Source organism: Thermobia domestica, chromosome 14 (genome assembly GCF_964235325.1).
Source record: "Thermobia domestica chromosome 14, izTheDome1.hap1.1, whole genome shotgun sequence".
In the NCBI taxonomy this organism is placed as follows: Eukaryota; Metazoa; Arthropoda; class Insecta; order Zygentoma; family Lepismatidae; genus Thermobia; species Thermobia domestica.
In genome coordinates this window covers 31,843,398-31,870,531 of record NC_137467.1, presented here as the reverse complement: position 1 = coordinate 31,870,531, position 27,134 = coordinate 31,843,398, and the positions used below count along the sequence as shown (strand labels likewise).

Genomic DNA, 27,134 nt, shown 5'->3' with positions numbered 1-27,134 from the left:
CAGTTTTCTATTTAAATCAATGGGCTGAGAGACAAGATGGTGCAGATATATTCAACTATTTTCAATTTAAATCAATAAACTGAGAAACAATATGGTGCAGGTATTCAACTATTTCCCATTTAAATCAATGAGCTGAGAAAAAAGATGGTGCAGGTATTCAATAATTTTCTATTTAAATAGAAAGACTGTAAAACAAGGTGGTGCAAGTATTCAATAGTTTATGATTTAAGTCAATGAGCTGTGAAACAAGATGGTGCAGGTATTCAACTGTTTCCGTTTAAATCAATGGACTGAGAAACAAAATGGTGCAGGTATTCAACAGTTTCCCATTTAAATCAATGAGCTGAGAAACTAGACGGTAAAAGTATTCAACATGCTTAAACATAAATCACCCACATAACATGAAACTTGTTTACAAATTGAATTAGCGTAACAGGACTGAGGACTATACGTGTACAGGCGAACTACTAAGAGAACATAGAGTGAGCATTAGTCTCCAAATTACGTCTTGTACGTACGAAAAGAATAACATTATTTTCCAACGTAAATACGCTACTCTGTAAATAAAAGTAAAATTGTGGATGTACCTGCGTATTTTTTTTTTTTTTTAATAAAACAATGATTTCTGTATCTCTGAGAATTCCTAGTGCCTTTTCCAAATTCACTTTACCATTAAGACATAGAACATAGTGTCATTTATATCTTGAACTTATCTTCCACACGAGGGCCGCGGTGGCTCAGTGGTAGAGCGTTCACCTCTGGTGCATGGGGTCCCGGGTTCAAACCCTGCTCCCACCAAGTAAACTTTGTTTCTCGTTTCCTCCCACTTTCTTCATTCCACCATTTCATTCATTTCTGATAATCACCGTCTCCTTTAGCCTAACCGGCATAACCATGGGACGTAAAACTCAAAGATTTCATTTCATTTCATTATCTTCCACACATGGTATATTCTTAAACTTGTAACTTGTACTTCAATAATATCCACACTAAATGGTTAATGAATTAAATATTGGTTCATGTTTTAATTTACTCCAAAATTATGAACTTTAAGTACAAAAATCTTACTTTGAAATGTACAGCATACAACTAAACCATATCATACTAGCTAAACGCTGTTTGGTTACAAAACAAGATTTTTATACTTATTCATAGTTTTGGAATGAATTAAAGCATAAACCAATTTTAAACTGATTAACAGTTTAGTGTGAATATTATTGCAGTACTAGTTAAGAGTTAAAAATAAACAATATGTGGAAGAAAATTTCTACATATTCTAGCTTCTTCATCTTTGAGCTAAAGTGAACTTAAAGAAAATACCAGGAATTCTCACAGATGTCGAAATCATTGTTCTTTAACAAAACAAAACAAAACAAAAAAAAAAAAAAAAAAAAAACAGATACGTCCAAGATTTACTTTTATTTATATATAGACGCACATGGCACAAAACGAGAATCTTAACATATTACGCTACTCTAGTTAAAGTTACAGTTTCTGTTACCTTTATTCCTCAAGGAAACTAGATTTTTTTCTAAGCAAAGGCAAGTGTAAATTGGCTTTGTCTGAGGCAATGCCGGATTTTGAGGGAGACTGAACGCGCCTTTCCTCAGGAGTCGTTACTGGAGGCACACACTTTGCAATAGTAGGAAAGTAAACTTTGAGTATACTTATAATAAATACTAATAACTATAACAATATATGCAGGATGGTCCAAAAGTGTGGAAACACCCAAATAAAATCCAAACCGTTCAAAATTGGGAAAAAGGGGAAAAAGTGATAATAAGAGACGAGGGGGAAAATGGTTTGAGACATATGGCACCATCGACCGCCATCTTGAAATGCTGGAAACTTTTTTTTTTTTTTATTGGGAACCCTATCGTGTAATACAGCAAATAGGACTGAAATTTTTGCAGGAATCCAGTAATGAAATGTTTTTAGCTCTACGGCCAACCGTTGCAAAGTTTTGACAGATTTTCTTTTGTTTCAGGTGGCGTAATACGAAATGGCACTAACAAGGGATGAGCGGATAGAGATCGTGTTTATCTCAGGTTGTAAATGTAGCTTTCTTTAGGTTTAAAATAACAACCTCAAATTATTTCAAACTGCATTAATATTTATCCCATCCTTAAAGCCATCAATTTTGTTCGTCAAACAGGATAGACAAAATCATAATATCAAATATGAAATAGCTCCTGAGGGACAAAACAGGAGATATTGATTTCAAAATTCTTACTGTGTCTAGTTTATATACATTGTAAGCACTTTTGAACGTGAAAAGAAATCGTTCACAAATATAATTTGATCAGAAGTACGTACGAAGCTATAATAAAATCAAATTAAAAGGTTGATACTTACCACTTCGTTACGATTGTTTTTCTTGACTACGATTTCGACCTCCTTCTGAAATTTAATTAATATTCTTTTGATTAGGCTAGGTAATACACAACATTGTTTTCTATATACTGGTTTAAAGTTTTCTGTCTTCCTTTCTTTTCTTTTCTTTTCTTTTCTTTTCTTTTCTTTTCTTTTCTTTTTAACAAAATGCCTCTAAATGTAAGAAATTTATCATCTAAAAATAACTGAAGCTTGATTAAACAAAAAGCATTTTATGAAGTGCTGAGAAGCGATATGAATAATTTGGTATACAACGTATATTGAATTTTATTTTAATAAAGAAGAGTTTTCATTAATTATTAATTCTGAATTGTCCGAAACTTTTTGAGATTTTCTTTATTTATTTAACAATATCCTAGACATAACTTGCTAGGACAATTTCCATGAGAGTTATTGCCATTCAGCAACAATTACAACAATGGAAAGGATGTCGAAGGGAATCGGCCACAGTATCTTTATGAGTACAATCCCAACATTCACGTAGTGAAACTGAGCTGGAAAACCTGTCAAAATGGACGGCTACCGTATTCTAATTTGGGACTTCCTGGTTATGAAGTAACAATTTGTGCCACCATCTTAAACTTGTCCAGTAAATTCTGACGCATTCTAGAACCTAGTATTAGCGCCTAGGCTGAGTAGGCTGATACCCGGGGCGGCATATTTGGCTTCCACTCTCCGCTTCTTATATATTACAGAATGTCTTAATTTATTGTACTAGAAATTTTCTATGTGGGCGTTTATACATTATAGATTACAATATGTCTTTCCCTTTTCGAATGATTCTGCCGTATAAACAAATATTCAACAATCAGATTTTGTGTAGCCGCCACTGAATCCTCGATCCGCCGAACTGTCGACGACAATTTGGTCGTTATAACTTACAACAAATCTACGAGTTCGATACAGAATTTTTTTCATGTATTAAAACAGAACAGGAAACAGGAATAAAAGCCTCTTTAAATTTGGTAAGTAGAAATATATTTGAAACTACATTACTTTTCTTTTGGAGGGGGTAGGCGGTTCTGGAAATAGCTAGCCTAGGACGCAAGAGTGATAATCCGCCCATACAACAAGCAGTCGGAGAGTTTTGTTAAAGGTATATTTATATGCATGGGGCGTTGAGAGCACACACGATTCAAATCGAACTATCAAAAGTTGTGATAAAACGAGACATAAAGTTTGTTTTACGCTCCGTTTACACACATGGAAAAATGAACACTATTTCTTTACTTTGTGAAAGTAACATCTAGACATGATTTTTTTAATTGTAAAACATTATATTTATTATTCATTTATATTGACAATGCCTTAGAAACTTAAGGTTTTTCTAAATACTAGTAGGAGAGCATATGACATCCCGTAACAGCTTTCGTGAAGACAAGACGAGAGAGTGATTTTTTAATTTAGAGGAGCCTGCTGATGAATAATTGCGATGGTGTCACTCACTGGTGCGTAGTGTATAGACATGATGACGTCTTCAAAATGGCGGACAACTCGATTCAAGAAACAAGCATTATCTCCGTTGTTTATGGACTGATTTTCTTTTTTCATAGCTCCTATTAAAGGAAATTAAATTTTCCATAAAAACTGTTATGTAAGTATTTTCTCTAAAATTAATGATTTCGGAGTTATTTTTGTTTATTTCATAAATAATTGTTCAATAATTCATTAAATTATTAAATAACTCCTATACCTTTATTTTAGAGGACATATTTACATAACAATTTTTACGGGAAATTCAATTTAATTTAAAATGAGCTTTGAAAAAAGAAAATCAGTCCATAAACAACGGAGATAATGCTTGTTTCTTGAATCGAGTTATCTGACATTTTGATGACGTCTTCATATCTACACGCCACGCACTAGTGAGTGATACCATCGCAAATATTCATCAGTAGACTCCTCTAAATTAAAAAATCGCCCTCTCGTCTTATCTTCTACGAAAGCTGCCATGGGACATGTTTTTCGTACATATGCTCCCCTAGTAAAAGACGATAAAAATTTATTGTAATAAATAAATAAATAAATAAAATAAGTGTATAAATAAATAAATAAGTAAATAGACAAATAAATAAATGATTATAAAAGAATATTCGCATCAGAATGTTGGAATAATTATGATTATAAGAAAATTATTCCTATCAGAACTTTGGGATTCTTAATATAATATAATATTTTTGCTGGAAAGATGGTTGAGATTACATTAGATATATATCATTCTTTTAGCTTTTTCCACACACTTAAATTGTGAAGTGTATTATTTTCAAAAATATTTCGTTATATACCGTAATTAGTTACAATAAAATATTATAATATTCAATGAAATTATTTACATTTTTTTTATATTTGCCTTACATGACACTATATTTTCAACAGAAGATTGATTTGTAACATAATCGTCTTTCTACAGGATGGTACTTTTCTCTTTTCTATTTTGGAAAATTCCTGCAGTATCCACAAGACTAAATTAGACACTATTGATTATTTCAGGTAAAAAAAAAAAATCTCTACTTAGTCTTTTCTGAACCCACTTAGCTTTTATAGTATGTATTGGGATCTCAGCCGTCCCGAATTCACAGCCTCTGTCCGCCTGTCCCGAAGATTTTTCTTCCGAACATCAAAATGTCTCGGTTTCCCTCCAAAACATAAATTAATATCATTCGTGCGAGATTTAAGAAAGAGAGAGAGAAAAAAAGTCATTGATATTTACAACGGTATTGTATATCTATGCGATAAATTACTTCCATTTTCTTGTAGTTATTTTGGGCAACGGCGCTTAAAAGTACACAATCTGTTGAGTAGAATAAGAGGAAAAAAGGAAGATATATGTTGTTGATTCTAAATATAAAGAAATAAGATTTAATCTTAGTAGTTAAAAATATATGTTGATTTTATATGTATAAACTGTACCCCTAGTTACCATAACAACAGATAGTTGTTTATTTAAAAGTTACTATGACAACTATAAGGAAAAAATTATTATTATTAATGGAAATGTGAAAGAGTATAAAAAAAAAAGGTAATAGTGTTACAATGTGTCGTGTCTGATTCTTGTATTATTGAACGTGTTGACATATTTTAAAATTACGCGAACTGTGGGCTGAATGTAACATGTAAAATATAACAATAATAAGTTAATCGTTACATATTCAGCTGATAGAAATAAGCTAATGGGTTTGTAGCATTTTACAGTCGCCTGCTTAAAGTGTGTAAATAACAGTTATCAGTTACAGTTAATGGTGGGTGGACCCCTAATTGTGAAATCATACTTAAAAATTGTATATTATTGTGGCCTTTACCGAGAAGATAATTTTAGAGCGTAGACAGTGTTGTTCTTACGTATTCATTCCCAATCACTCACCGTCATGACGATGAGAAAGAGTATATTTTCAGCCAGTTTAAGAACATAGTATCCTTATACGAAAGAGTTCGATCAAATTAATTCAAAAGTGGAGTATATCAAATACGGGTCAATATTTAGCATCAGTCACAGAGGCAAATCAGATGTTGTAGACGGCATCAAAAGAAAGAAACAGGAACTTGCTGAATCGGCGAAATACTCAGATCAGGCATTGCCTCCATTCTTGAAATACAAAGCTAAAGTTAATGAAGAAAAATAACGATGAAAATACAATAAATTTTCATATGGTGTCTAGGTATTTTAGTCTAGAAATATGGGAACCCTAACTATGATTATACTGTACTGTGTTCCAGTTTTTAGTGTACATTTTTACAGAATGTCCCGGATTTTTAGTCTAAAAGTCTAAGAACCCTAACTAAGAGCCTTTGTTGTTTATTTCAAAGTTTATTTTCCCATATATTCCGGCGAACACAATCAGGAACAAAGCCAATTTTTCACTTTTCTTCACAAAAAATGTTATGGCTTATTGTCATTATAAAAATCACATCCCAAAACTTGGGATATGAGTTCAGGAATATCCTGTAAATTTTCAACATATTTTAATCTAAAATGTCATGTGTCTTTCCACTTGATATACTTACCGTTACTGAACAGCATTTAGATATACTGATAGAATTCAACCTCCTGACAATCTTTCGCAGAAGACGCCTCATAAACCTTTGAATGCCTGAAGCTGATGGAATTAAATTAAATGGCGTGGGAACTGTATTGTGAGGTTCGAAATAATGAATCCACACTTTCGTTCTGGCAAATTTCCACTGAGTGTCAGCTTGGTCCTAGATAGAAAAAAAATATATATACCGAAATAATATTCTATATGTACTGTAGTTCTTAGATTGTTAAATAGTACAAAATGTATCATAGAAAGTAAATGTTAAATTAGTTCCAACTATACCTTAAATATATATTCAATAGATACACTTTTTGGTAATTTCTTTGAGAGTATGATGGTGTTTAATATTGACCAAAAAAAAAAAAAAAATCAGTCTTAATTTAATACCTTCGAATTACATCCTAATAGGTTAATTCAAATCTTTTCCCATCATATATTCAGCCTGGGACCAAACACAGAAAAGATTAGCTTATTTATTGGATAGACTGCTCGCACTGACAAAGTTAGGTTATTTTTAGTTGACTTCTTCGAATTTTAAGACTTCAACTTGAACAATGTCGGCGCCATCTTAAATTGATTTCTATGGTAAAATATTATTCTATTCCCTTAATTTAGTGTCTTAAAATTGTCGATTTGATATTCGCTTGTTCATTACAAAATTAATCATATCTAAGCAACGATGTAATAGAAAAAATATAAAAGAAGGTGCATATTTCCCCGTGAAAGTCATCAGAATAAAAATGAGAAAGTGGTGCTGGTGTTAAACATATCTTAGAAAAAAAATGCAATTAACAACAGATCAAATGCATCTTGAAATCTTTCCTGTTCCCTGTATATACAAGATGTTCCAAAACAACACCGACAACGTTTGAGAGGTGATTCCTGACACCAATATAAGACAAAAAGTATAGACCTGCGTGAAGAAATCCGTCCGGGAGTTATAAGCTGCTGGAAACATGAAAAAAAAATTAACTTTAAAGTTCCGTAGCTCCAAAACTATAGAACCTACTGTAGTCGGGTCAAGACTTCATTTAGGAACTAGCATGTACACTATCCAAAAATATGGGCCTATGTTTCAGAATCCTAAGGTACTCACGCAACAATTTTTGTAGAGGGAGTTTGGCTACGGGCATATAATTTGAAATACTCACCAACTACCTCTACGAAAATTGTTGCGGAAATATAGCAGGATTCTAATACATGGATATTTGGATAGGTCACATATTAGTTCTGAATGAAGTCTTCACCCGACTACAGTAGATCCAACAGTTTTGGAACTATGGTCCTTTAAATTTCGTTTTTTCATGTTTTCGACAGCCTATAACTCCGATAGGAAGCATTTGTGCTCCCAGGTTGGTCTATACTTTCTGTCTTATCTTGGGGTCAGGATCACCTCCCAAACGTTGTCGGTATTGTTTTGAAACATCCTGTATATACTGTTTACGTGCTAATAAATAGGATATAGTTTAATGTAAAATGGTTTTTATATATGAAATTCTCAGACTTCTAGCTTAATACAAAAACGAGGCAAAAGTTATCACACAAAACCTATCAATTAACACTTAATTTCATTACGAAGAAGAATAAGTGTTAAACCTGTTACATTCAACATAGTTAAATATAAATCTGAAACAGATACACGTTCCATTAAAAATGAAATGTTTAAGTAATACTTACTACAGCAAATCAATTTTGATGATTTTGTAACTTAACCCTTACAAAATATTCTTTACAATGATAGTAGTTGTAATAATATTAATTGTGGTATCAGCTCAAGGAAGTAAACCGACACATGATAACAAATATTCATTTGGACTAATGTTGATATACACCTATCACTTAATCGTCAAAATTTTCAGAGGGTGTTCCCATCTTCCTCAGTGGCATTTTCTTAAAGTAAAATTTATAATTACATCATATGGTGTTAGTGGTTTAGGAGTAGCAAACAAAAACTTTTTTTCTAGAATTATAAAATTATATACAAATGCCTTACTATTATCAGTAACAAAAGTTGCACTCTAAAATATCTGGACTTTCAGAGGACAACTCTGTAACTTTTGTTGAAATTACACAAAAATTTTCCAGATTGATCCAGGTGTACTATAGGGTTACAGCCTTGAGACTATAAACAGTACTAATTTTCTACTTGTAAGTAACGTGATGAAATCAATAGACTTCCAATTGCTTTTGGCTTGTCATAAGTATCCACCAACTAATGCTCCATTGTCACGTTTTTCACTATAACTGATTGATACGTGTGATTGATTGATTAATTGGAGAGTTATTAAATACATTACGTTATTCACAAGTAGAAGATTAGTACAGTATATAGTCTCAAGACTTTAACCGTATTGGATACATATACATATATATAATACCTAACTAACTAACTAACTCTATGGCTTATGGAACCCGGGGGATCAATGTCGTGTTCACAAAAGCTCTTCACTGACTTCTATTCTTAGTCAACTGGACCTAGTTTCTAATTTGTATTCCTATTTCTGCGAGATCCATCTTAATACTGTCCTCCCACCTGCGTCGAGGTCTTCCTAATGGTCGTGGACTTCCAGTTAATACTTCGAAAGCGTTCCTACTTTCTTGCATTTTGGCTGCATGACCTGCCTACCTCAGCCTCCTAGACTTGATGACCTCAACAATGTTTGGTAAACCGTATAAATCATGAAGTTTCTCGTTATGAAGTTTCCGCCATTCCCCATTCCCGTTCTTCTTGGGTCCGAACATTCAACTCAGAATTTTATTCTCAAACATTTTCAGTCTACGTTCTTCTCTCAGAGTAAGCGACCAGATTTCGCAACCATACAGAACAATAGGCACGATTATCGTTTTACATATTTTAAGCTTCAAATTCCTCGACGGAATTCGCGATGGCAAAAGATTTTGAACTTAATAATAACACGAATTCCTTGCTTTTAGTCGACATTTAATTTCTTTGTGAATATGGTTTTGGTTTGTTAATATTGATCCTAGATATTTGAAAGTATTCACTTTATTGAAAGTAACGCATCAATATATACAATTGATAATATATACACCAATATATATAAATTCTAGAAGAAAGGTTTATGATTGGCACTTTTATACCATGTGAGCTCCTTCGTGGCTAAGCGGTTAGCATACGCGCCTTTGGCGTGGGAGACCATGGTTCGATTCTCGGCGGGAGCTCATGTGGTTCGGATTCCATGTTAATTAGTAGGTCCACGTCCCATACAGCCTCGCTGCTGAAAGGGACGTTAAACTGAAAATCAACGTTAACTCAACTTTTATGCCATGATCACTGATGTCATGTGATTATGATTTGTTTGCAATTGATGCTTTAAGAAAATACCGCTGAGGAAGACAGGAGTTTCCTATTGAAAATTTCGGCGATTAATAACTCATACATGTATACCAAGATAGTCCAAGGAAATGTGTGTAATCATGTGTCAGTTTAATTTCTCCAGTAGTTATTATTTATGGTAGTTATTTACGTATATTGTAACGGTATTGTGTAATTTTTATATAATAACTTGTATTTACGAGCAAAATGTGCTTTTAAAATATGCACAAGCTGTTCAAAAGGAAGAAGAAAATATAAAGAGAAATAGATGTAATTTCTTTTCTATTATTATGATTGATGTTCTGTTGTAATAGTGATATGACATGTTTTGTAAGTCGTCATAGCAACAAAAAACATATAATATATAGAGAATCCATCTTGTGATATATACATGTACATTTAAAAGTGCGTAAATGTTTAATTTATTACGTACTACAATAAAAAAAAGTAATATCTAAATGAAGTGTTTAGATGGATTTTGATAAAACAGTAACCTAAATTATGTAAATATACGGACTGAGGGCTATAACGACATATAAAATATGCAAAACAAGCATTAAACTAATTACAAATTGGTGATTTTCATAATAATACACATTTAGTGGTCGTTATAATATACTAATAGTACATTACCTAAAAGGAACTTACTTGTATTTTTTGGAACGTGTCTGACATCATAGCAATCATAACGTTGACTAGCAAAATTGCAGCTACGAATTGATACAGGCCCCATAAACTGGTACCAAACGTTTGTGTAAAACTGTGAGATCTATAGTCTGTGGCGTTTTTGCCAACAACGATGTCTGCATATTCCGAATTACCTTCATCAAACACTGCCCAAATTAGTGCTTTGAAAGTACCTTGGAATCTTTGAAGAGAAAATCAAATTAATTATATGAATAATATCATCAAATTATTCATTTAGTAAGGTTCCTTTCATATTTTCCTCCAATATTTCGAATGGAACAATCGGCCATTCATCCTCAGGGTACATAGTGGCTTAAGTCCTTTTTCACAACATGATCTTCACATTGTCTTCTTATGTCTCAAGATAATAATTAAATAATATTACGTGAATTTTATCAATACTTATGGTTGCTTATCTTTCCCGATAGTAAAATCGTGCTCTTTTCCAATAGTAATATATATATAGGGTGTTCTAAAATTTGCGCCCACAGATTGTAGAGCATTATTTTACAAGTCTAAATAAAGCGAAAAATATATATAATTGTATAACTGGAGACACGAATTACATTATGTGACAACGTCGCAGATAAAGAACCTCAGAGAAGATATACCAATTTATCAAATAGTTATATCGATTCTTTTTAGATGGCAGTTACAATCAATAGACGTTGACGCTAGCACTACTTACTAGTGTAACAATCCGCGTAACTGCTTGATGAATTCGAGGAGCAATGCTAATGGTTCCAAGGTAATCTGCGATGTTGCCACGTAGTGAAATTTTGATTCCCTATAGCGGCTGAAGGAGACCTAAGTGTATATCATTATATATTATTTTCGCTTTATTTTGATCTGAATAATAGCGCTAAGCATTCTGCCTATCGGCAGGTCTTGGAACTAATGAGGCTATTTTTCTTTCTTTCTTTCTTTTCTTTATTAGGTTCGAGTCTGGAAATATTTCTATTTCTGTCATGTTTCTCGATCTTTATCTTCCTCTTTTAATTCCCAATATTTTCTTCTACTTTTCAAATCATCAATCAGCTATGTTCTTCTTCTTCCTATTCCTCGTTTTCCTTCCAGTTTTCCGTCTATGACGGTATGAAGAAGACAATTTCTTCGCAATGTGTTCAATCCAATTGGCCTCCCTAAGGAGGATGTTAGAGATGTCTTCTTATCTATCTTATCCATTCTAAGACATTTTTATTTGTTACTCTCTCTGTCCATTTTACTTCCTCCATCTTCCTCCTACACTACATTCCTCCAACACTACGGCTCTCACTAACTAAATTACTAATAATCTTTATAAATTTGTGTTTTCCGATGGATTCCTTCTAAACAACACGTCGCCTTAACTACTCAACAGCTAGTTATCTGTTGTTGAGTGGTTATGGTATAGTGGTTATTAGGAGAGATCTATCAAAAAGGACACCTAAAACTAACTAATTCTATGGCCTATGGAACCCGGAGGTTCAATACCGTAAACACAAAAGCTCTCCATTGATTTCTGTTCTTAGCCAACTGAATTTAGTTTCTACTTTGTATTCCTACTTCTGCGAGATCCATCTTAATATTGTCTTCCCATCTACGCCTAGGTTTTCCGAATGCTCGTTTTCCGCTTGAACTTTCAGTTAAAACTTTGTAAGCGTTCCTATTTTCTTCTATTCTGCCTACTTCAGCCTCCTAGACTTGATGAGCCTAATAATGTTTGGTAAACAATATGAATTATGCAGTTCCTCGTTATGAAATTTCCGCCACCCTCCATTCGCGCTTCTCTTGGGTCCGAATATTCGTCTCAGAATCTTGTTCTCAAATACTTTCAGTCTACGTTCGTCTCTCAGAGTAAGCGGCTATGTTTTGCATACAGGACAACAGGCATATTTTAAAGTTCAAATTTCTCGACAGAATTCGCGAAGACAAAAGATTTTGAACTGAATAATAATTTAACACGAATTCCTTGCTTTTAGTAGACATTCAATTTCTTCATGAATATTGTTTTGGTATGTTAACACTGATCTTAGATATTTGAAACTATCCACTTTGTCGAAAATATCTGATATTTCAACGCATCCATAATATGTAGAATTACGACCCCGACATACTTCCATGTATTTAGTTTTCTGTGCACTTACTACTAAATCAATGCCCCTGTAAGCGTTTAATAAGACCTCTGTATTCCTTCCTATTGTTCTCGTATCAGCATACGCCATAACCTGGTGAGAACACCTAAAAATCTATAAAGATTATTGTAATTTAGTTAGTGCACTAACATGAGGACAACATAAATACATTGTTATAACGTTGATGAAAAAAATAAGAGCAAGCTATTACCATTGGAAAAGATAAGCGACCATTAGTATATAGAGAATGCACGTAATATTATTTATTTACCTCTGTTGAGACACAAGAAGACAATGTGAAGATCGTGTTGTAGGAAAGAACTTAAGCCACTATTTGGCCCTGAGGATAAGCAAACGTGTGTATATTTGAAATATTAGAAGACAAATTTAAAGGAACATTGCTAAATGAGTAACTTGATGATATTACAATACGTTCCATACACTCGATAAGTAATTATAGATATAATATTCATTTTCTATATGTGTTATTAGAAATTATGAAATTTGATATATTTGATATAGAGGTATTTGGCAATCGTATTTACAAAACAATCTAATTTATTAATATCATTTGTAATATCGTAGTCAGTAAAAATGTTAACAAGCGAAATTCAAGGTAACATAATCAGGCAAAAAATGATACTTGATCGAAAAAGACCAGGATTGATTATTATTATTATTATTATTATTATTATTATTATTATTATTATTATTATTATTATTATTATTATTATTATTATTATTATTATTATTATTATTATTATCAACAATAATAAAACTGAAAATCAAAACAAACTACATAAATCATCTATCCAAAAGAATATGTAACAAAAACATTATTCAAACATACGATTAATTAAAAGTATCGAAAATTGTGTGTAGAAAGTGATGATGGAACGAAATTACAAATAATATATTTGAAAGAAGGTATATTGGTATAAATACTGTATTCAAAAAGTATATACTAATACTGCTCATCTAGTCGTTGAATTTCTACAATTACGAACTACAGCTTACTACAGCTATCAAAAAGTACCAATCGATTTGTTTCAGATGTTAATGCAGTGTCCGAAGTGGAAAAAAATGCAGAGGCGGTATGTTTTATTATAATTTTGACTCTACATGCCGTCTATTTAAATATTGTCTTGATCACTGAAAAAACAGAGACGGTATGTGCTCATTACTGAAAAATCAGAGGCGGTATGGCATACCACCGCATACCGTCTCACTTGGATCACTGTTTTAATGAGTGGCTAAGCGGTTAGCGTACGCGCCTTTGGCGTGGGAGACCCGGGTTCGATTCCCGGCGGGAGCTCATGTGGTTCGGATTCCACGTTAATCAGTAGGTCCACGTCTCATATAGCCTCGCTGCTGAAAGGGACGCTAAACTAAAATCAACTCAACTCAACTGTTTTAATGAATAGCAAACTTCAGTAAAAAGTGAAATGAAGTCTTTCAGTTTAACGTCCCACGACTTTTAGGCTACGGGAGACGATGATTAAAGCAAGTGAATGATGATGGAAGAAATAGTGGAATGAGAAAGTGGGAGGAAACATGATTACCCCGAGAAAGCCCACGAGCACAATGTTGTCCACCACAAACTTACTTGGTCGGGGATCGAACCACGAGCCGCACACAGCAGAGGTAAGCGCTCTACCACTGAGTCACCGTGCCTCCCCCTCCCCCCCGCAAAATTTAGTAGTTACATGAAGTACATGAATATTATAAAATAACTTGCCTGAGAAGCGTCGTATTTAATAAATCCGCTTATATATTTTGTTTCCTTTTTACCTTGCTGAAAACATCTGGTAAATATATTCACAATAACATCTTGACTCCCACTATTTTACATCGTGCGAGTTGCTTCTATATTTAAAAAAAAAAAAAAAAAACTTCAACTTTACATCTTCAACTATTCTTGAAAATGAAGGAAACTAAGATATCGGGAAATATGACAGAAAAGAACAGATTTTTTAAGGGGCGTTTATATTCGACAGGTTCTTTAATTTGAGTAAATACAATAATAATAATAATAATAATAATAATAATAATAATAATAATAATAATAATAATGGCAGCTACCTTGTCATTACTATTTTTTGAGGACGAAAAGGAAAAAAAAAAGAACAAACGAAGGGGAAAAAATAAATGAAGATAGGAAGTCGCAAAGGGTTGTTAAATACTTACGTTGTGAACTGTTCCGGTTGTCGTATTTCGTCTCCATCCGTTGAATCCACAATATTATTAGTGTAGTATTTGTAAATGGAATTAAGGCCCATCGTAAACGAAAATATTACCAAAACAAACACAATGAGAAACAGCAAAATATTGTACATCATGCTACTGAGCGAAATGATCAATGGTCCCATTCTGTGATGTAGCTCAAACCTGTATTTAGACACAAAGAGAAACAGATAGCAGTCAAGTTCTTGTGGATTCAAACAATTAATTTATATATATATGAATTTATATATAAATTCATATATAGGGTGTTTCAAAACAACACCGACAACGTTTGGGAAGCGATTCCTGACACCAAGACAAGACAAAAAGTATGGACCAACTTCGGTGCACAAATGCTTCCTTTCGGAATTATAGACAGCCGAAAACGTAAAAAAAAAATAATAAATAAATAAATAAAAAAAATAAAAGTCCATAGCTCCATCCTATGGAACCTACCGTAGTCGGGTCAAGTCTTCACTTAGGAACTAGTATGTGTCCTATCTAAATATCGAAATTCAAGAATTCTGGGGTATTTCCGCAACAATTTTTATACAGGTAGCTGGTGAGTACTTCAAATTATATGCTCGTAGCCAAACTTCTTTTATAAAAATTGTTGCATGAGTACCTTAGGATTCTGAAACATGTATTTTTGGATAACGCACATATTAGTTCCTAAGAGAAATCTTGACCCAACTAAGGTAGGTCTTATAATTTTGGAGCAATGGACCTCTAAAGTTATTTCTTTTTTCGTGTTTTCGGTAGCTTATAACTCCGAAAAGAAGCAATTGTGCACCCATGTTTGTCTATACTTTTTGTATTGTCTGCGTGTCAGGAATCACTTCCAAAACGTTGTTGGTGTTGTTTTGAAACACCATATATATACATACGGATACTTATAATTTATCATCCTTGGTGTACATAACTTAGAGGCGTCAAGTATAGAACATATACTATGAATCGATGGTTGCAGAAAGGACTAAGTCCTATTTTTCTGAAATTTGGTTTATGAATTTTCTATTTCTCTAGAGGTATACCAACTTTGTGTAGACCTATAGGAAGGGCAAGTGTAGAAGGTGTTACAGCGGTGTAAAAGCAACAATGAACTATAGATCGAGTACAAAAGAGACTGTAGTCCTGAATTTAAATAGTTTTCCTTTAACATCTCAAATCTACATAAAATGAACTTAGGCTCTTTCTGCTATCACCGATTCATTTAGTTTTTACATTACCAAAGTAAGATAAAATTGATCTAATACAATAAAATAACTGAATGAATTTAGTTCTAAAGGGGCTAAGTTTCAGTTTTTAGTAAATGTACTTTTTGTTGGATTATGTGTCAACGGGAACCCATACCTAAAGAATCTAAGTGCCAACCTGTCTCCTTATAGTCCATAGCAACACTCAAAGATGACATTTGCTGTATGATCATGTGATAAATATAAGTAGTTCTTTGTTTCCTTACTACTTTCTTCTGTAGCCTAAAGATGACAAGACTTTTAAGTGTACTTCCCTAGAACGTTAAGCCATATTTTACTATAGAATGAAAACGTATAACACAGTTTGTTTAACTTACTTGTTACATGTTCTATATGTGATTCTCAGTTGAATTTATTAGATATTTTAACTCCGAGAAAGATCATCAGTTTCTACATATTTAATTATTTTATTGTTTATTCTTATTATTGTATTGGTTTGATTACTTTTAACATTATGCAAATTTAAGGCATACGTTTTATTTGTATTAATAATTAGTTCATTTTTATTCATCCAATTTGAAAGTTGGTTCATTGCCAGTTGACAGTTTGAAGTTAATTCAATTTCATCTTTCTCAATAACTAGTATATTTATATCATCTGCATATAGTCACACATAAACTATCAAATATTTTTTGGAAAGGTCATTTATATAAAGAAGAAAAAGAAGTGACCCTAGAATTGATCCCTGCGGTACTCTTCCACAACTTTCTCACTTGATATACATTTTTAATTTCATTATTAATTATTCCTGCGATTTCAGTTACTTGCCTCCGATCTAATGTATGATTTAAGCCATTTACTTGCTGAGCCTCTAATACCATAGCAACGAAGTTTTCCTAGTAATATATTATGATTTACTAAATCAAAGGCTTTTGCTAGGTCTAAAAATATTTCTACATAATTCTTTCCCATCCAAAAACTTTTTACAGATTTCAAGAAAATGAAAAATGACAGTCTCAGTGGATTTACCTTTCAAGAAACCATGTTGCGCTTTGGATAAAATGAGTATTTACAAATGAAATCCATTAGCCAGTTAAACATTTTCTCCAGAATTTTAACTATTATGGGTAGCAACGAAATCGGTCTATAGTTTTCTATTTCATTGCGTTTATTTTTTTGTGTAACGCTTTAATTTTAGCGATTTTTAGTTTATCAGAAATGTTTCTGTAACGATTGAAATATTTGGCAGATAACATAACGGTTTAATTAAGTATTTGTAACAACTTTTCATCGAATCATTTAATACTTCATCAGCACCTGGTGAATTAAATTCGTTTCATTTCTTTTATTATCATAGTTATTTCACTCTCTGTTAACGGTTTTAAGAATATCGATTTCTCACATTAAAAAAATAGTTCTATTATGTTAGTCTTACTAATTTTATTGTTTTTATTAAGAGTTTGTCCCTTGGATTTTTTATATTTACGCTTTCATATATTGTGCTACTTATGTGGGTACTATGCATTTACATGTTAAACTCTTCTTTAATTATTTTTCATATTGCCACTCTTTTGTTGTGTGACTAAACAATCTTCTTATTATAATTTTGTATCGCTATCTTCAACATTTTTATAGCCATTTTTGTGCTGTCTGTAATTTAATTTATTCATCCTAGTAGGGTTATGCTTTCTAATTTTATTTAGCTGTATATTGTATGGATCCACAGACTCAGACAGACATACTGCAAGCCACATGTTCTAATCACAAACACGTCTTTTTACAATTATAAACAGTGACAGACGACGGAAGGAGAATACACCTCCAAGAACAAACGAAGAGGATTCGGAGAAATATGAAGATAGCCGACTCTCCCTCCATTAGTCCTGCCCTCCAAAAAGATGGCTGTAAAAGAGGACAACGGGACGAGGAAATTATCCGACCTGTGCTGAGCGCTAACCTTCCAAAAACCTGCTCCCGAGGCCGCCATGAGCTACGAAGACTTCCTTTAATACCTACTCCTGAGGCTGTCATGAGCTATGAAGACTTCCTTTAATACCTACTCCTGAGGCTGCCATGAGCTACGAAGACTTCCTTTAATACCTACTCCTGAGGCTACCATGAGCTATGAAGACTTCCTTTAATACCTACTCCTGAGGCTGCCATGAGCTATGAAGACTTCCTTTAATACCTACTCCTGAGGCTGCCATGAGCTATGAAGACTTCCTTTAACACCTAGTCCTGAGGCTGCCATGAGCTACGAAGACTTCCTTTAATATCTACTCCTGAGGCTGCCATGAGCTACGAAGACTTCCTTTAATACCTACTCCTGAGGCTGCCATGAGCTATGAAGACTTCCTTTAATACCTACTCCTGAGGCTGCCATGAGCTACGAAGACTTCCTTTAACACCTAGTCCTGAGGCTGCCATGAGCTATGGAGTATAATCCTTTAAAATCATCTCCTGAGGCTGTTATGAGCGACGAAGATATCCCATAATACCCTCTCCTGGGGCTGTTATGAGCTACAGAGTATAATCCTTTAAAATCATCTCCTGAGGCTGTTATGAGCGACGAAGATATCCCATAATACCCTCTCCTGGGGCTGTTATGAGCTACAGAGTATAATCCTTTAAAATCATCTCCTGAGGCTTCTATGAGCGACGAAGATATCCCATAATACCTTCTCCTGAGGCTGCCATGAGCTATGGAGTATAATCCTTTAAAATCATCTCCTGAGGCTCCTATGAGCGATATCGATATCCCATAATACCTTCTCCTGGGGCTGCCATGAGCTACAGAGTATAATCTTTTAAAATCATCTCCTGAGGCTCCTATGAGCGACGAAGATATTCCATAATACCTTCTCCTGGGGCTGCTATAAGCTACAGAGTATAACCGATCCCGTCTGAGGTCGCTGTGGCCAAGATAACTATCCTTTATTCCGAGGCCATATCATGCACCGAGGATCTTTGTACTTCACTGGAAACATTTAAAGACTTAAGAAAAAACACTTACAAGAACTTTGTAAAAAAATTTATAAGGCACTCTTTTTATAAAAGAAAACTTGAAGGTTTGATATTCTGTATACATTATTTAGACTCTACCTACAGAATTTTTATAATAGAAATAATTAGATTGCAATTTTGGATGTGAAGTTACGGATTCATTAGTTCTGCTTTACATGTTTGTTGCTCCCTGAGAGAGATGGGAGTTGGACCAATATTATGGGTTTTAATGACTCAAGTAATTTTTAAAAAAATGTCGAAACACACAAATTCAAAAGTTCACTTGAATGCGGTATTAGAATCAAGTGTTTTGGGAAAATAACATCGTACAACAACTTGATGGTACGTTTAGATATAATATTGAGAAGTATGAGGAACAGTTGTGAAAAATAAGATACGTGTTTCTCAGCACAACGAAATGCAATTTTATTCGAATCCTGCAATTTCTTAGAGATCTTATAGATCTACCTTCGAACTAGATTCGGATTGATTCAGTGAATATCAAAAACATTTTTTGCGAAGCAAATCTAACGAAATTTATATGTGTTGCCAAGCATAGTATGAATGTGTATCCGGATTTTCCCGGATTTTGATGCTTGCATTAAGGAATAAGACATAGTCTAGCAATGATTACTTAGGATAATTTCAAGCAATATTCAAAACATTTTATATTTTAAAAATCAAAAACATTCCTAGAGTTACTATGATTCTTCTTCTTGTTTTCCTCAACCATAGGTTGGTGGGCAATATGGAAATTTTAAAACTTTTCTCTCCCTTGAAAGAGAGAATTTATACTTTGATAAGGTCTCTTCTTCGTAACTGCATTTATATACTCTATCCTTAGTCTTCCTCTTCCTGTTTTTCTTCTATCTTTCTCTCTATCAGCACGGTGATCCAATCAGAGTACCGAATAAGACGGACAATCATGCTGTTTCTTCTTTTTCCTATTATCTTCATGATCTGTTGTTCTTCATTACCTTTCTTTAGTACGTCTTCATTTCTTTTCCTTTTAGTTCATGATATGCGCAGCATTCTGGGCCAACACCACATTTCAAATGCTTCCAGCTTGGATATTTCAGCTTTTCTCAATGTTCACGTCTCTGATCCGTAAAGCGCCACGATTCATGCCAGGGTCTTGATAAATCGTTTACGAACATCAAACGACACATTTCTTAATGTTAGCAGTTCTCTTTTCCTATTGAATGCTTGTTTAGCTTGCGTTATTCTGCAACTTACGTCTTTTGCACTTCTTACGTCCGAGGATATTAGACTTCCTAAATAGGGGAACGTCTTAACATCTTTGATTTTCTCTCCATCTTAGCCATACGTTTGCCCCTTCCTGCCCTGCTCTTGTGCACTTTGTCACTTTCATCTTATTTATCTTTATTTTGCATGATTTTTCAGTTGGTCGTTCAAGTTTGAAAGTGATCCCTGCAGATCCTTTTCGTTCTCTGGTATCAGTGCTATTCATCAGCAAAACCTTATTGTGCTGAAAACCTGGCCATTAACTTTTACACCTTTCTTTATCAAAGAATTCTTTCATAGCCTCTTCTATATAGACGTTAAACAGGAGAGGTAAAAGTCCACATCCTTGCCTCACTCCTTTATTTATTCTTGCTTCCTTCTGATCTCTTCCTATAACAGCTGTCTGGTTCCTGTAAAGATGGTATATTATTCTTCTGTCTCTGTAATCTACTTTCAGATTTTTCAACGCTCTGAACATGATATTCCAATCTACGTTGTCAAAAGCTCAAATGCTATCACAATTGGTTTGTTTATTCTGATGTGCTGTTCCATGATAAATTGTAGACTCAGTATTGCTTCCTTTGTTCCCCTTTTTCTCCTGAATTCAAACTGGTCCTCCGACAGCCGTTCTTCGATTTTCCCTTCTATTCGTCGTGCGATAATTTTGTACAGTATTTTTGACGCGTGGGAAAGCAAACTTAACGTTCTGTGTTGCTCACATTTCCGTACGCCTTTCCTCTTCGGGATACGTCTCTTGGTTACTATGATTAGTGTTTTGTAATGTACTCGAAAGTCGTTCAATATTTAAAGTAAACTTCGTCAGCTTTTCATGACAAAATAACAGAACACATGTACACAAGTACTTCAGGAAACAAAGCTATGGGCATTCTCAGGATAACAAGACAAAAGCAAACTAAAATTGTATTATAATGTACAGTACGAAAAACATACACACACACACAATTAACTTATATCATTCATAAGCTGAAGCTTTAAGGCTTTTTAGTTGAAATTTAAGCATAAGTTGACTACTACCACATTTGGTTTGGTTTTGGAGCATCTTTCATCTGATTTCATAAATTAATTACTCCTACAGATGAGCTCTATTTCTCAGGGAATCATATATCTTTGCTCGCTTCGTTTAATAATTATAAATAAATAAATAAATTATATTTTACGCTGTAACAAAAAGGAAAGAAAATAACAATACAATTGGCAGTGCTGAAAATCCAACAATCCACTGCATAAGGACGTACAGCAAAATAAATCAATCTAATTTTCATACGTGCACCGGCTCATTTTAAGCATTGAGCCGCGGCGGCTCAGTGGTAGAGCGTTCATCTCTGGTGCTTGGGGTCCCGGGTTCGATCCCAGCCCCCGCCAAGTAAACTTTGTGGGGGACAAACACCGTGTGCGTGGGTTTTCTCGGGGCTCTTCCGTTTCCTCCCACTTTCTTCATTCCACCATTTCATTCATTACTCATCATCACCGTCTCCTTTAACCTAACCGGCATAAGCATGGGACGTAAAACTCAAAGATTTCATTCCATTTTTCATTTTAAGCATTGGCCATGCATCAAATTAAATCGACTTGTAACAACTTACCAGTAAAGAATTCTTAAGAACGCCATTGTACAACCTGTTGCATAAAAGCATTCTCCAATCAGAATAGGATTATATCCATGAAACTCTGCAGTATGTATCTTTCCACATACAGTATCACAATTGTATAGCCAATATCCTGAAAGACATCGTAAAAAGACATATAAACGAAATATTTTCTGTTGTGGTTCATATCATGTGTATATTGAGCTTTGGTGCACAAGATGAAATATTGTTGGTATTATTAAGCTATCTTCGTTAACCAGGTGAATAAAAAATTAAACAAATGAATAAAACTTGAGCAGATTTATATAGTGAAACATGCGTCTAGTTAGCCACCATTGATTACATTCAACTTCAACATTGGTGGCCAACCTCAACAAGTGACAAATTTACAAAAATAAAAGTAATTATAGTTCGCAATATAAAAGCACTTTAAAGGCAGTAAGTGATTATTATCTACGTATTAATTTGTATTTTTCAAGTAATACATATTACAGCTTATTTCTGCTATATCAAAACACCGCGTATAATAAATATCTATCTTAGTTTACCATTCATCTACTAAGATTTGAATGTTGTATTAATTTATCTATAAAACGCTACTGTCATTATTTTTTTCCCTCTTTCACCTATGACGATAGATGTAGATAAGATCGTCAATTCTAGGAAATACCCAGAACATTCACACTCTCTCACCCCTCTAAGCAGCAAAACATTAAAAGCGATCCCATTGTGCACTTATCTATGAGTACGTTCAAAAGATTTGTATTTTTTTTTTTCTAAGTACAGCATGAATCCGACTGTCTTTTTTTAACTCTTCAGAAGAGTAAGAATCCAGCGCATACGTGACGAAAACTAAACACATCGATAACCCAATAAATATGTCTGCACTGAACTATCAAATACAGTATCTTACAGAATATGAATGGAATGTTTAATCGTAATTATTTGTTTTGCACTTGCCGGCAATAGACATAAAACAATAAACATAGTATCACCGCCTCTTGTACTTTTGGAGAAGTTAATTTTAATGGACAGCTTGTTCCCTTTCACCCTTTGGCTTTATTAATGTCCCAAAACATACAACCTTTTATTATAGGTAAGGAAATGTTGATTTAGAAAGCTGGAATCAAGTGCGATACCGATTGGTAAAAGAACAAAAAATTACTGAAAATTCATTGAAAGACACTATTTTTCATGAAAATGAAAAAGAATTATTATTATTCAGAAAGTTAATTATGTTTTATTTAAATTATTTTTAAAGTGGACCCCTTGGATGACAACTGACTCAAATTCGAAACAACATTTTCCAGGGGAGAAACTTGAAGTTGAACTCTTCACAAACAATTCATTTTTCTGATTATATTGGCAATTAAATCCATAACTATGCAGTTTATAGTCTTGTAATTTACTGTTTACAACAGTGGTGGACAACATCGCATCCGTGGGTTTTCTCGGATTACTTCCGTTTCCTCAACACTCTCATTCCACCATTTCTTCCATCATCAATCATTCACTTGCCCTAATCATCAGTCTTCCTTAGCCTAACAGGCATAATCGTGAGACGTTAAACTGAAAGGTTTCATACTTATTGTTTACAAAAGGAACCCCTGTATGAAGGCATTATATTTTAGACTTAATATTTTAGATTTTAGGCAGCTTGGCATCCAAGCGGTCCAAATTACATAAAAGTTGAAAAACTGGGATTATTTATTTTTGCAAAGAATTATTGTTACCCTTACCTATAAGCCATGCCACATAATAAAAAAAGAACATAATATGCATCACAATGTCATATTGATGCCAGAAGAAAAGTAGAAAAGAAAATTTTTGATGGAAAACGTTAATACAAATGCTCCACATACTTCCTAAAAGCCAAGCAAAAATTGCCCAATCGTACCTGGAAAAAAAATAATAAAATAAAATAAAAATGAGAATAGATAATGCTGCCACTCATTTGCACCGAAACTATAACAAAACACAATAAATCTAATAAAAACAAAAAATAATATTCATTTCGTTCATATACAAAGTAACTTCCAGGTATAGATAGAGACGTAAATTCGTACTGGCATGTTCTATCTTTCTTTTCTTTTATATATTTTTCATAGTATATATTAATCAAAGTTCAGCAACTAATAATTGAAAATACTGTAGGTAAATTAAAGATGAATTTCGTACGAGTAAATTTTATTGCACTCTTGTCGAAGTTAAATAAAACGAACTTGTATCGTTTTTTGTAACAAAATTTATGAGAGCTAAATAACTTCACAATTAAACAATATTGTTAATATACAAGGTTGTTTCAAAATAACACCAACAACGTTTGGGAGGTGATTTCTGATACCAAGATAAGACAAAAAGATAAGACCAACCTGGGTGCACAAATGCTTCCTTTCGGAGTTATAGGCTGCCGAAACAATGAAAAAAAATGAACTTCAAAGGTTCATAGTTACAAAACTATGGGACCTACCGTAGTCGGGTCAAGACTTCACTTAGGAACTATTATGTGCCCCATCCAAATCCAAGTTTTAGAATCCTGTGGTGCTTCCGCAACAATTTTTATAGAGGTAATTGGTGAGTACTTCAAATTATATGCCCGTAGCCAAACTCCCTCTATAAAAATTGATGCGTGAGTACCTTAGGATTCTGAAACATGTATTTTTTTAAAGACCACATGTTAGTTCCCAAGTGAAGTCTTGACCTGACTACGGTAGTTCCCATGGTTTTGGAGCTAAGGACCTTTAAAGTTCTTTTTTCATGTTTTTGGCAGCCTATAACTCCAAAAAGAAGCATCTGTGCACCTAAATTGGCGTATACTTTTTGTCTTATCTTGGTGTCAGGAATCACCCCCCAAGCGTTGTGGGTGTTGTTTTGAAACACCCTCTATAAACATCAAAATATCAGATACTTATTGATTATTACATTCATTCGCCGGAGACCCAATAGAAACAGTGACGCACTTAACTTTGAAGGAACAAACAGCTCGTTGTCGGAGTGTATAGAAGAAAAAGAGGAAAAGAATATGAATACTAGATATAATTTTAAAAATGTCACTATCATTCATTTTGACTGCATTCACGGAAGAATGAAATCCAAGTCGATGTCAGAATGAGATTCCAAAAATGAGACGAAAACAATTGAGAAAAAACGATCTACCCGAACAACATAGACAGTAGGCCCACTATTCATGCCTAAAACATCCGATAATATGCAATACTTACATACGGTTTCGGCATATTTCTAACTCCTTCCTCAGTGCTAATATTGAAAATTTAGTGCTTAAACAAACGGCAACTAAGACCGGTTAATCCTGATAACCATAAATAGGAAAATCCAATATTAGAAATTGTTTTTATGTTTTTCTCATTTTTCAAATTTTGTGATAAAAACTGATAGATGTTCCTATCAGTTTCTAAACGCCGACAAAGCATCCTGTTTATACTTTCATTCTAACCACAATAAATTGACATCATACCCAGCACTTCGAATAGACGACAAAATAACGAAGCAAGCCGAAACAGTCAAGTTTCTTGTCTTCTGATAGATAATAATTTGCCCTGGTCTCAACATATTGCAAAATTATCTTATGAATTATCCTCTGTAATTTTCTTAATAAGATCACTTGTTCCCATTTTAAGCAGAAAAGCAGTATTAACAGCCTACCATGCACTGTTTCACAGCAAAATCAGATATGGAATAGCCTTTTGGGGTTCGTCCACTGAATTTAAGAAAGTTTTTATACTTCTTGCAGAACGCTATTCAAAGACCTAAATATTCTCCCACTTCCTTCATTGTATATATACGAAACATTACTTTTGGTCCACAAGAAACAAGAACTGAACAAAAAGAACTCGGATGAACATGGATATAATACGAGAACGAAGTCACATCTTCAAGTTCCTCTTCATAATACCGTTTTGCTTTCGAAAACAATTGTATACAAAGGTGTACAACTCTTTAACTCTTTGCCTAATCAAATTAAATCTCTTTCCAAACATGAAAGTTTCAAAAAGTCAGTACGTACTCTGTTGTTAAACCACTGCTTTTAGAGTGTAGAGGAATTCTTGCAAACTGACCTAGGATCTGCTAAGCCGTAAATGTAATTTTTGTGCATATTATATTTTTATATTTTGTAAGAAAAAAAAAAAACCCTGTATATTCTGTATAAGGGAACCACAATATTTTATCATGTTTTCTATCATCTGGAAATATTGTAAAAGTAGTTATGTTTTTAGCATTATATGAATATATATATTTGTATAATCATATCATTGACATATTCTATATCACATGGCAAGCAACAATGTAAATGGTCATTGAACGCAATAAAATTCAATTCAATTCAATGTATCTTTCTCCTGAGCACTTAAATACAAAATACACTCACTAACGCTTTCTTATATTTAAGTGCATAGGCAAGATATATCTATTGGCTTCCATCTCGGAATTTCAGGAGTAAGAATTAGAAAAGAACAAAAAGAAAAGAGTAATAACTTGAAAACGAATTTTGAAGACTATTTTTACTTGCTATTGGTTCAGAATTAGCCGAATGGGAGATTCATTCGTTCAGCAGTGAGACTTTAACTACTGACAAGGAAGAGTCTGCTATATTGCATATTATCCGATGTCTTAGGCATAAAGAACTGTTGAAACGTAAACCTACTGTATATTTGTACCTAAGTTTTTTTTTTTTTCTGAATTATTTCAATCTTCTGGGAGATCTTTTTCATCAATTTCTACTGAGTTGCTGGAATCCAATTTGTTTCAGAAGTGGTTGGGTGCATTTTCCTGTAAAATACAAATACACCCGAGAGTATTTTGAAAAAACATTTAGTTAAATCAATAATTGACACATTTTCATTGTCACTAGATTTTTTAAAAAATATTAGTTTACTAGCCTGTTTAAAAGAATGTTTTATGTATAGAAGTTTACAAATGATTTTTAAAATAATCAATTTGATTTCATCTATTGAAGTTAATTTTTAACTATAAATTCTCTTATATGAAGGTGAAAATCACTAAACAGGTATTTATTCAACATATAACAAATTTGTTTAGTGGATCATAGTGCTTTTATCTGTTATAAAGGAATTTTATAGTGAAAAGTTAAACTGAATACGTGGAATCAAATTAACTATTTGTGAATTCCTATATATCCTTTGTGAATTCCTATATATCCTTTGTGAATTCCTATATATAAAAAACCGTTATTAAAATTCTTCTAAAGTAACTGGTAAACTAAAATTTTTAGAAAAAATCCGAGGACACAACGTCTGTTGACAATTGCTTGATGC

The 27,134-nt window shown here is 33.3% G+C and overlaps 1 protein-coding gene across 2 annotated transcripts in view; it reads right to left on the bottom strand.

Annotated features, from left to right (window-relative positions):
* LOC145670585 (short transient receptor potential channel 5-like) overlaps positions 1-27,134 on the bottom strand; it is a 119,585-nt gene that overhangs the window by 8,929 nt on the left and 83,522 nt on the right. Inside the window, exons 8-13 of one of the 2 annotated variants that reach the window (XM_081739385.1) lie at positions 23,580-23,737; positions 21,838-21,973; positions 14,754-14,954; positions 10,414-10,633; positions 6,397-6,591; positions 2,356-2,400 (exon numbers count right to left, since the gene is read on the bottom strand). In XM_081739385.1, coding sequence (XP_081595511.1) covers positions 2,356-2,400; positions 6,397-6,591; positions 10,414-10,633; positions 14,754-14,954; positions 21,838-21,973; positions 23,580-23,737 — 955 coding nt within the window. The remainder of the gene's footprint in view (positions 1-2,355; positions 2,401-6,396; positions 6,592-10,413; positions 10,634-14,753; positions 14,955-21,837; positions 21,974-23,579; positions 23,738-27,134) is intronic. The other variant, XM_081739386.1, reaches the window with a different exon arrangement.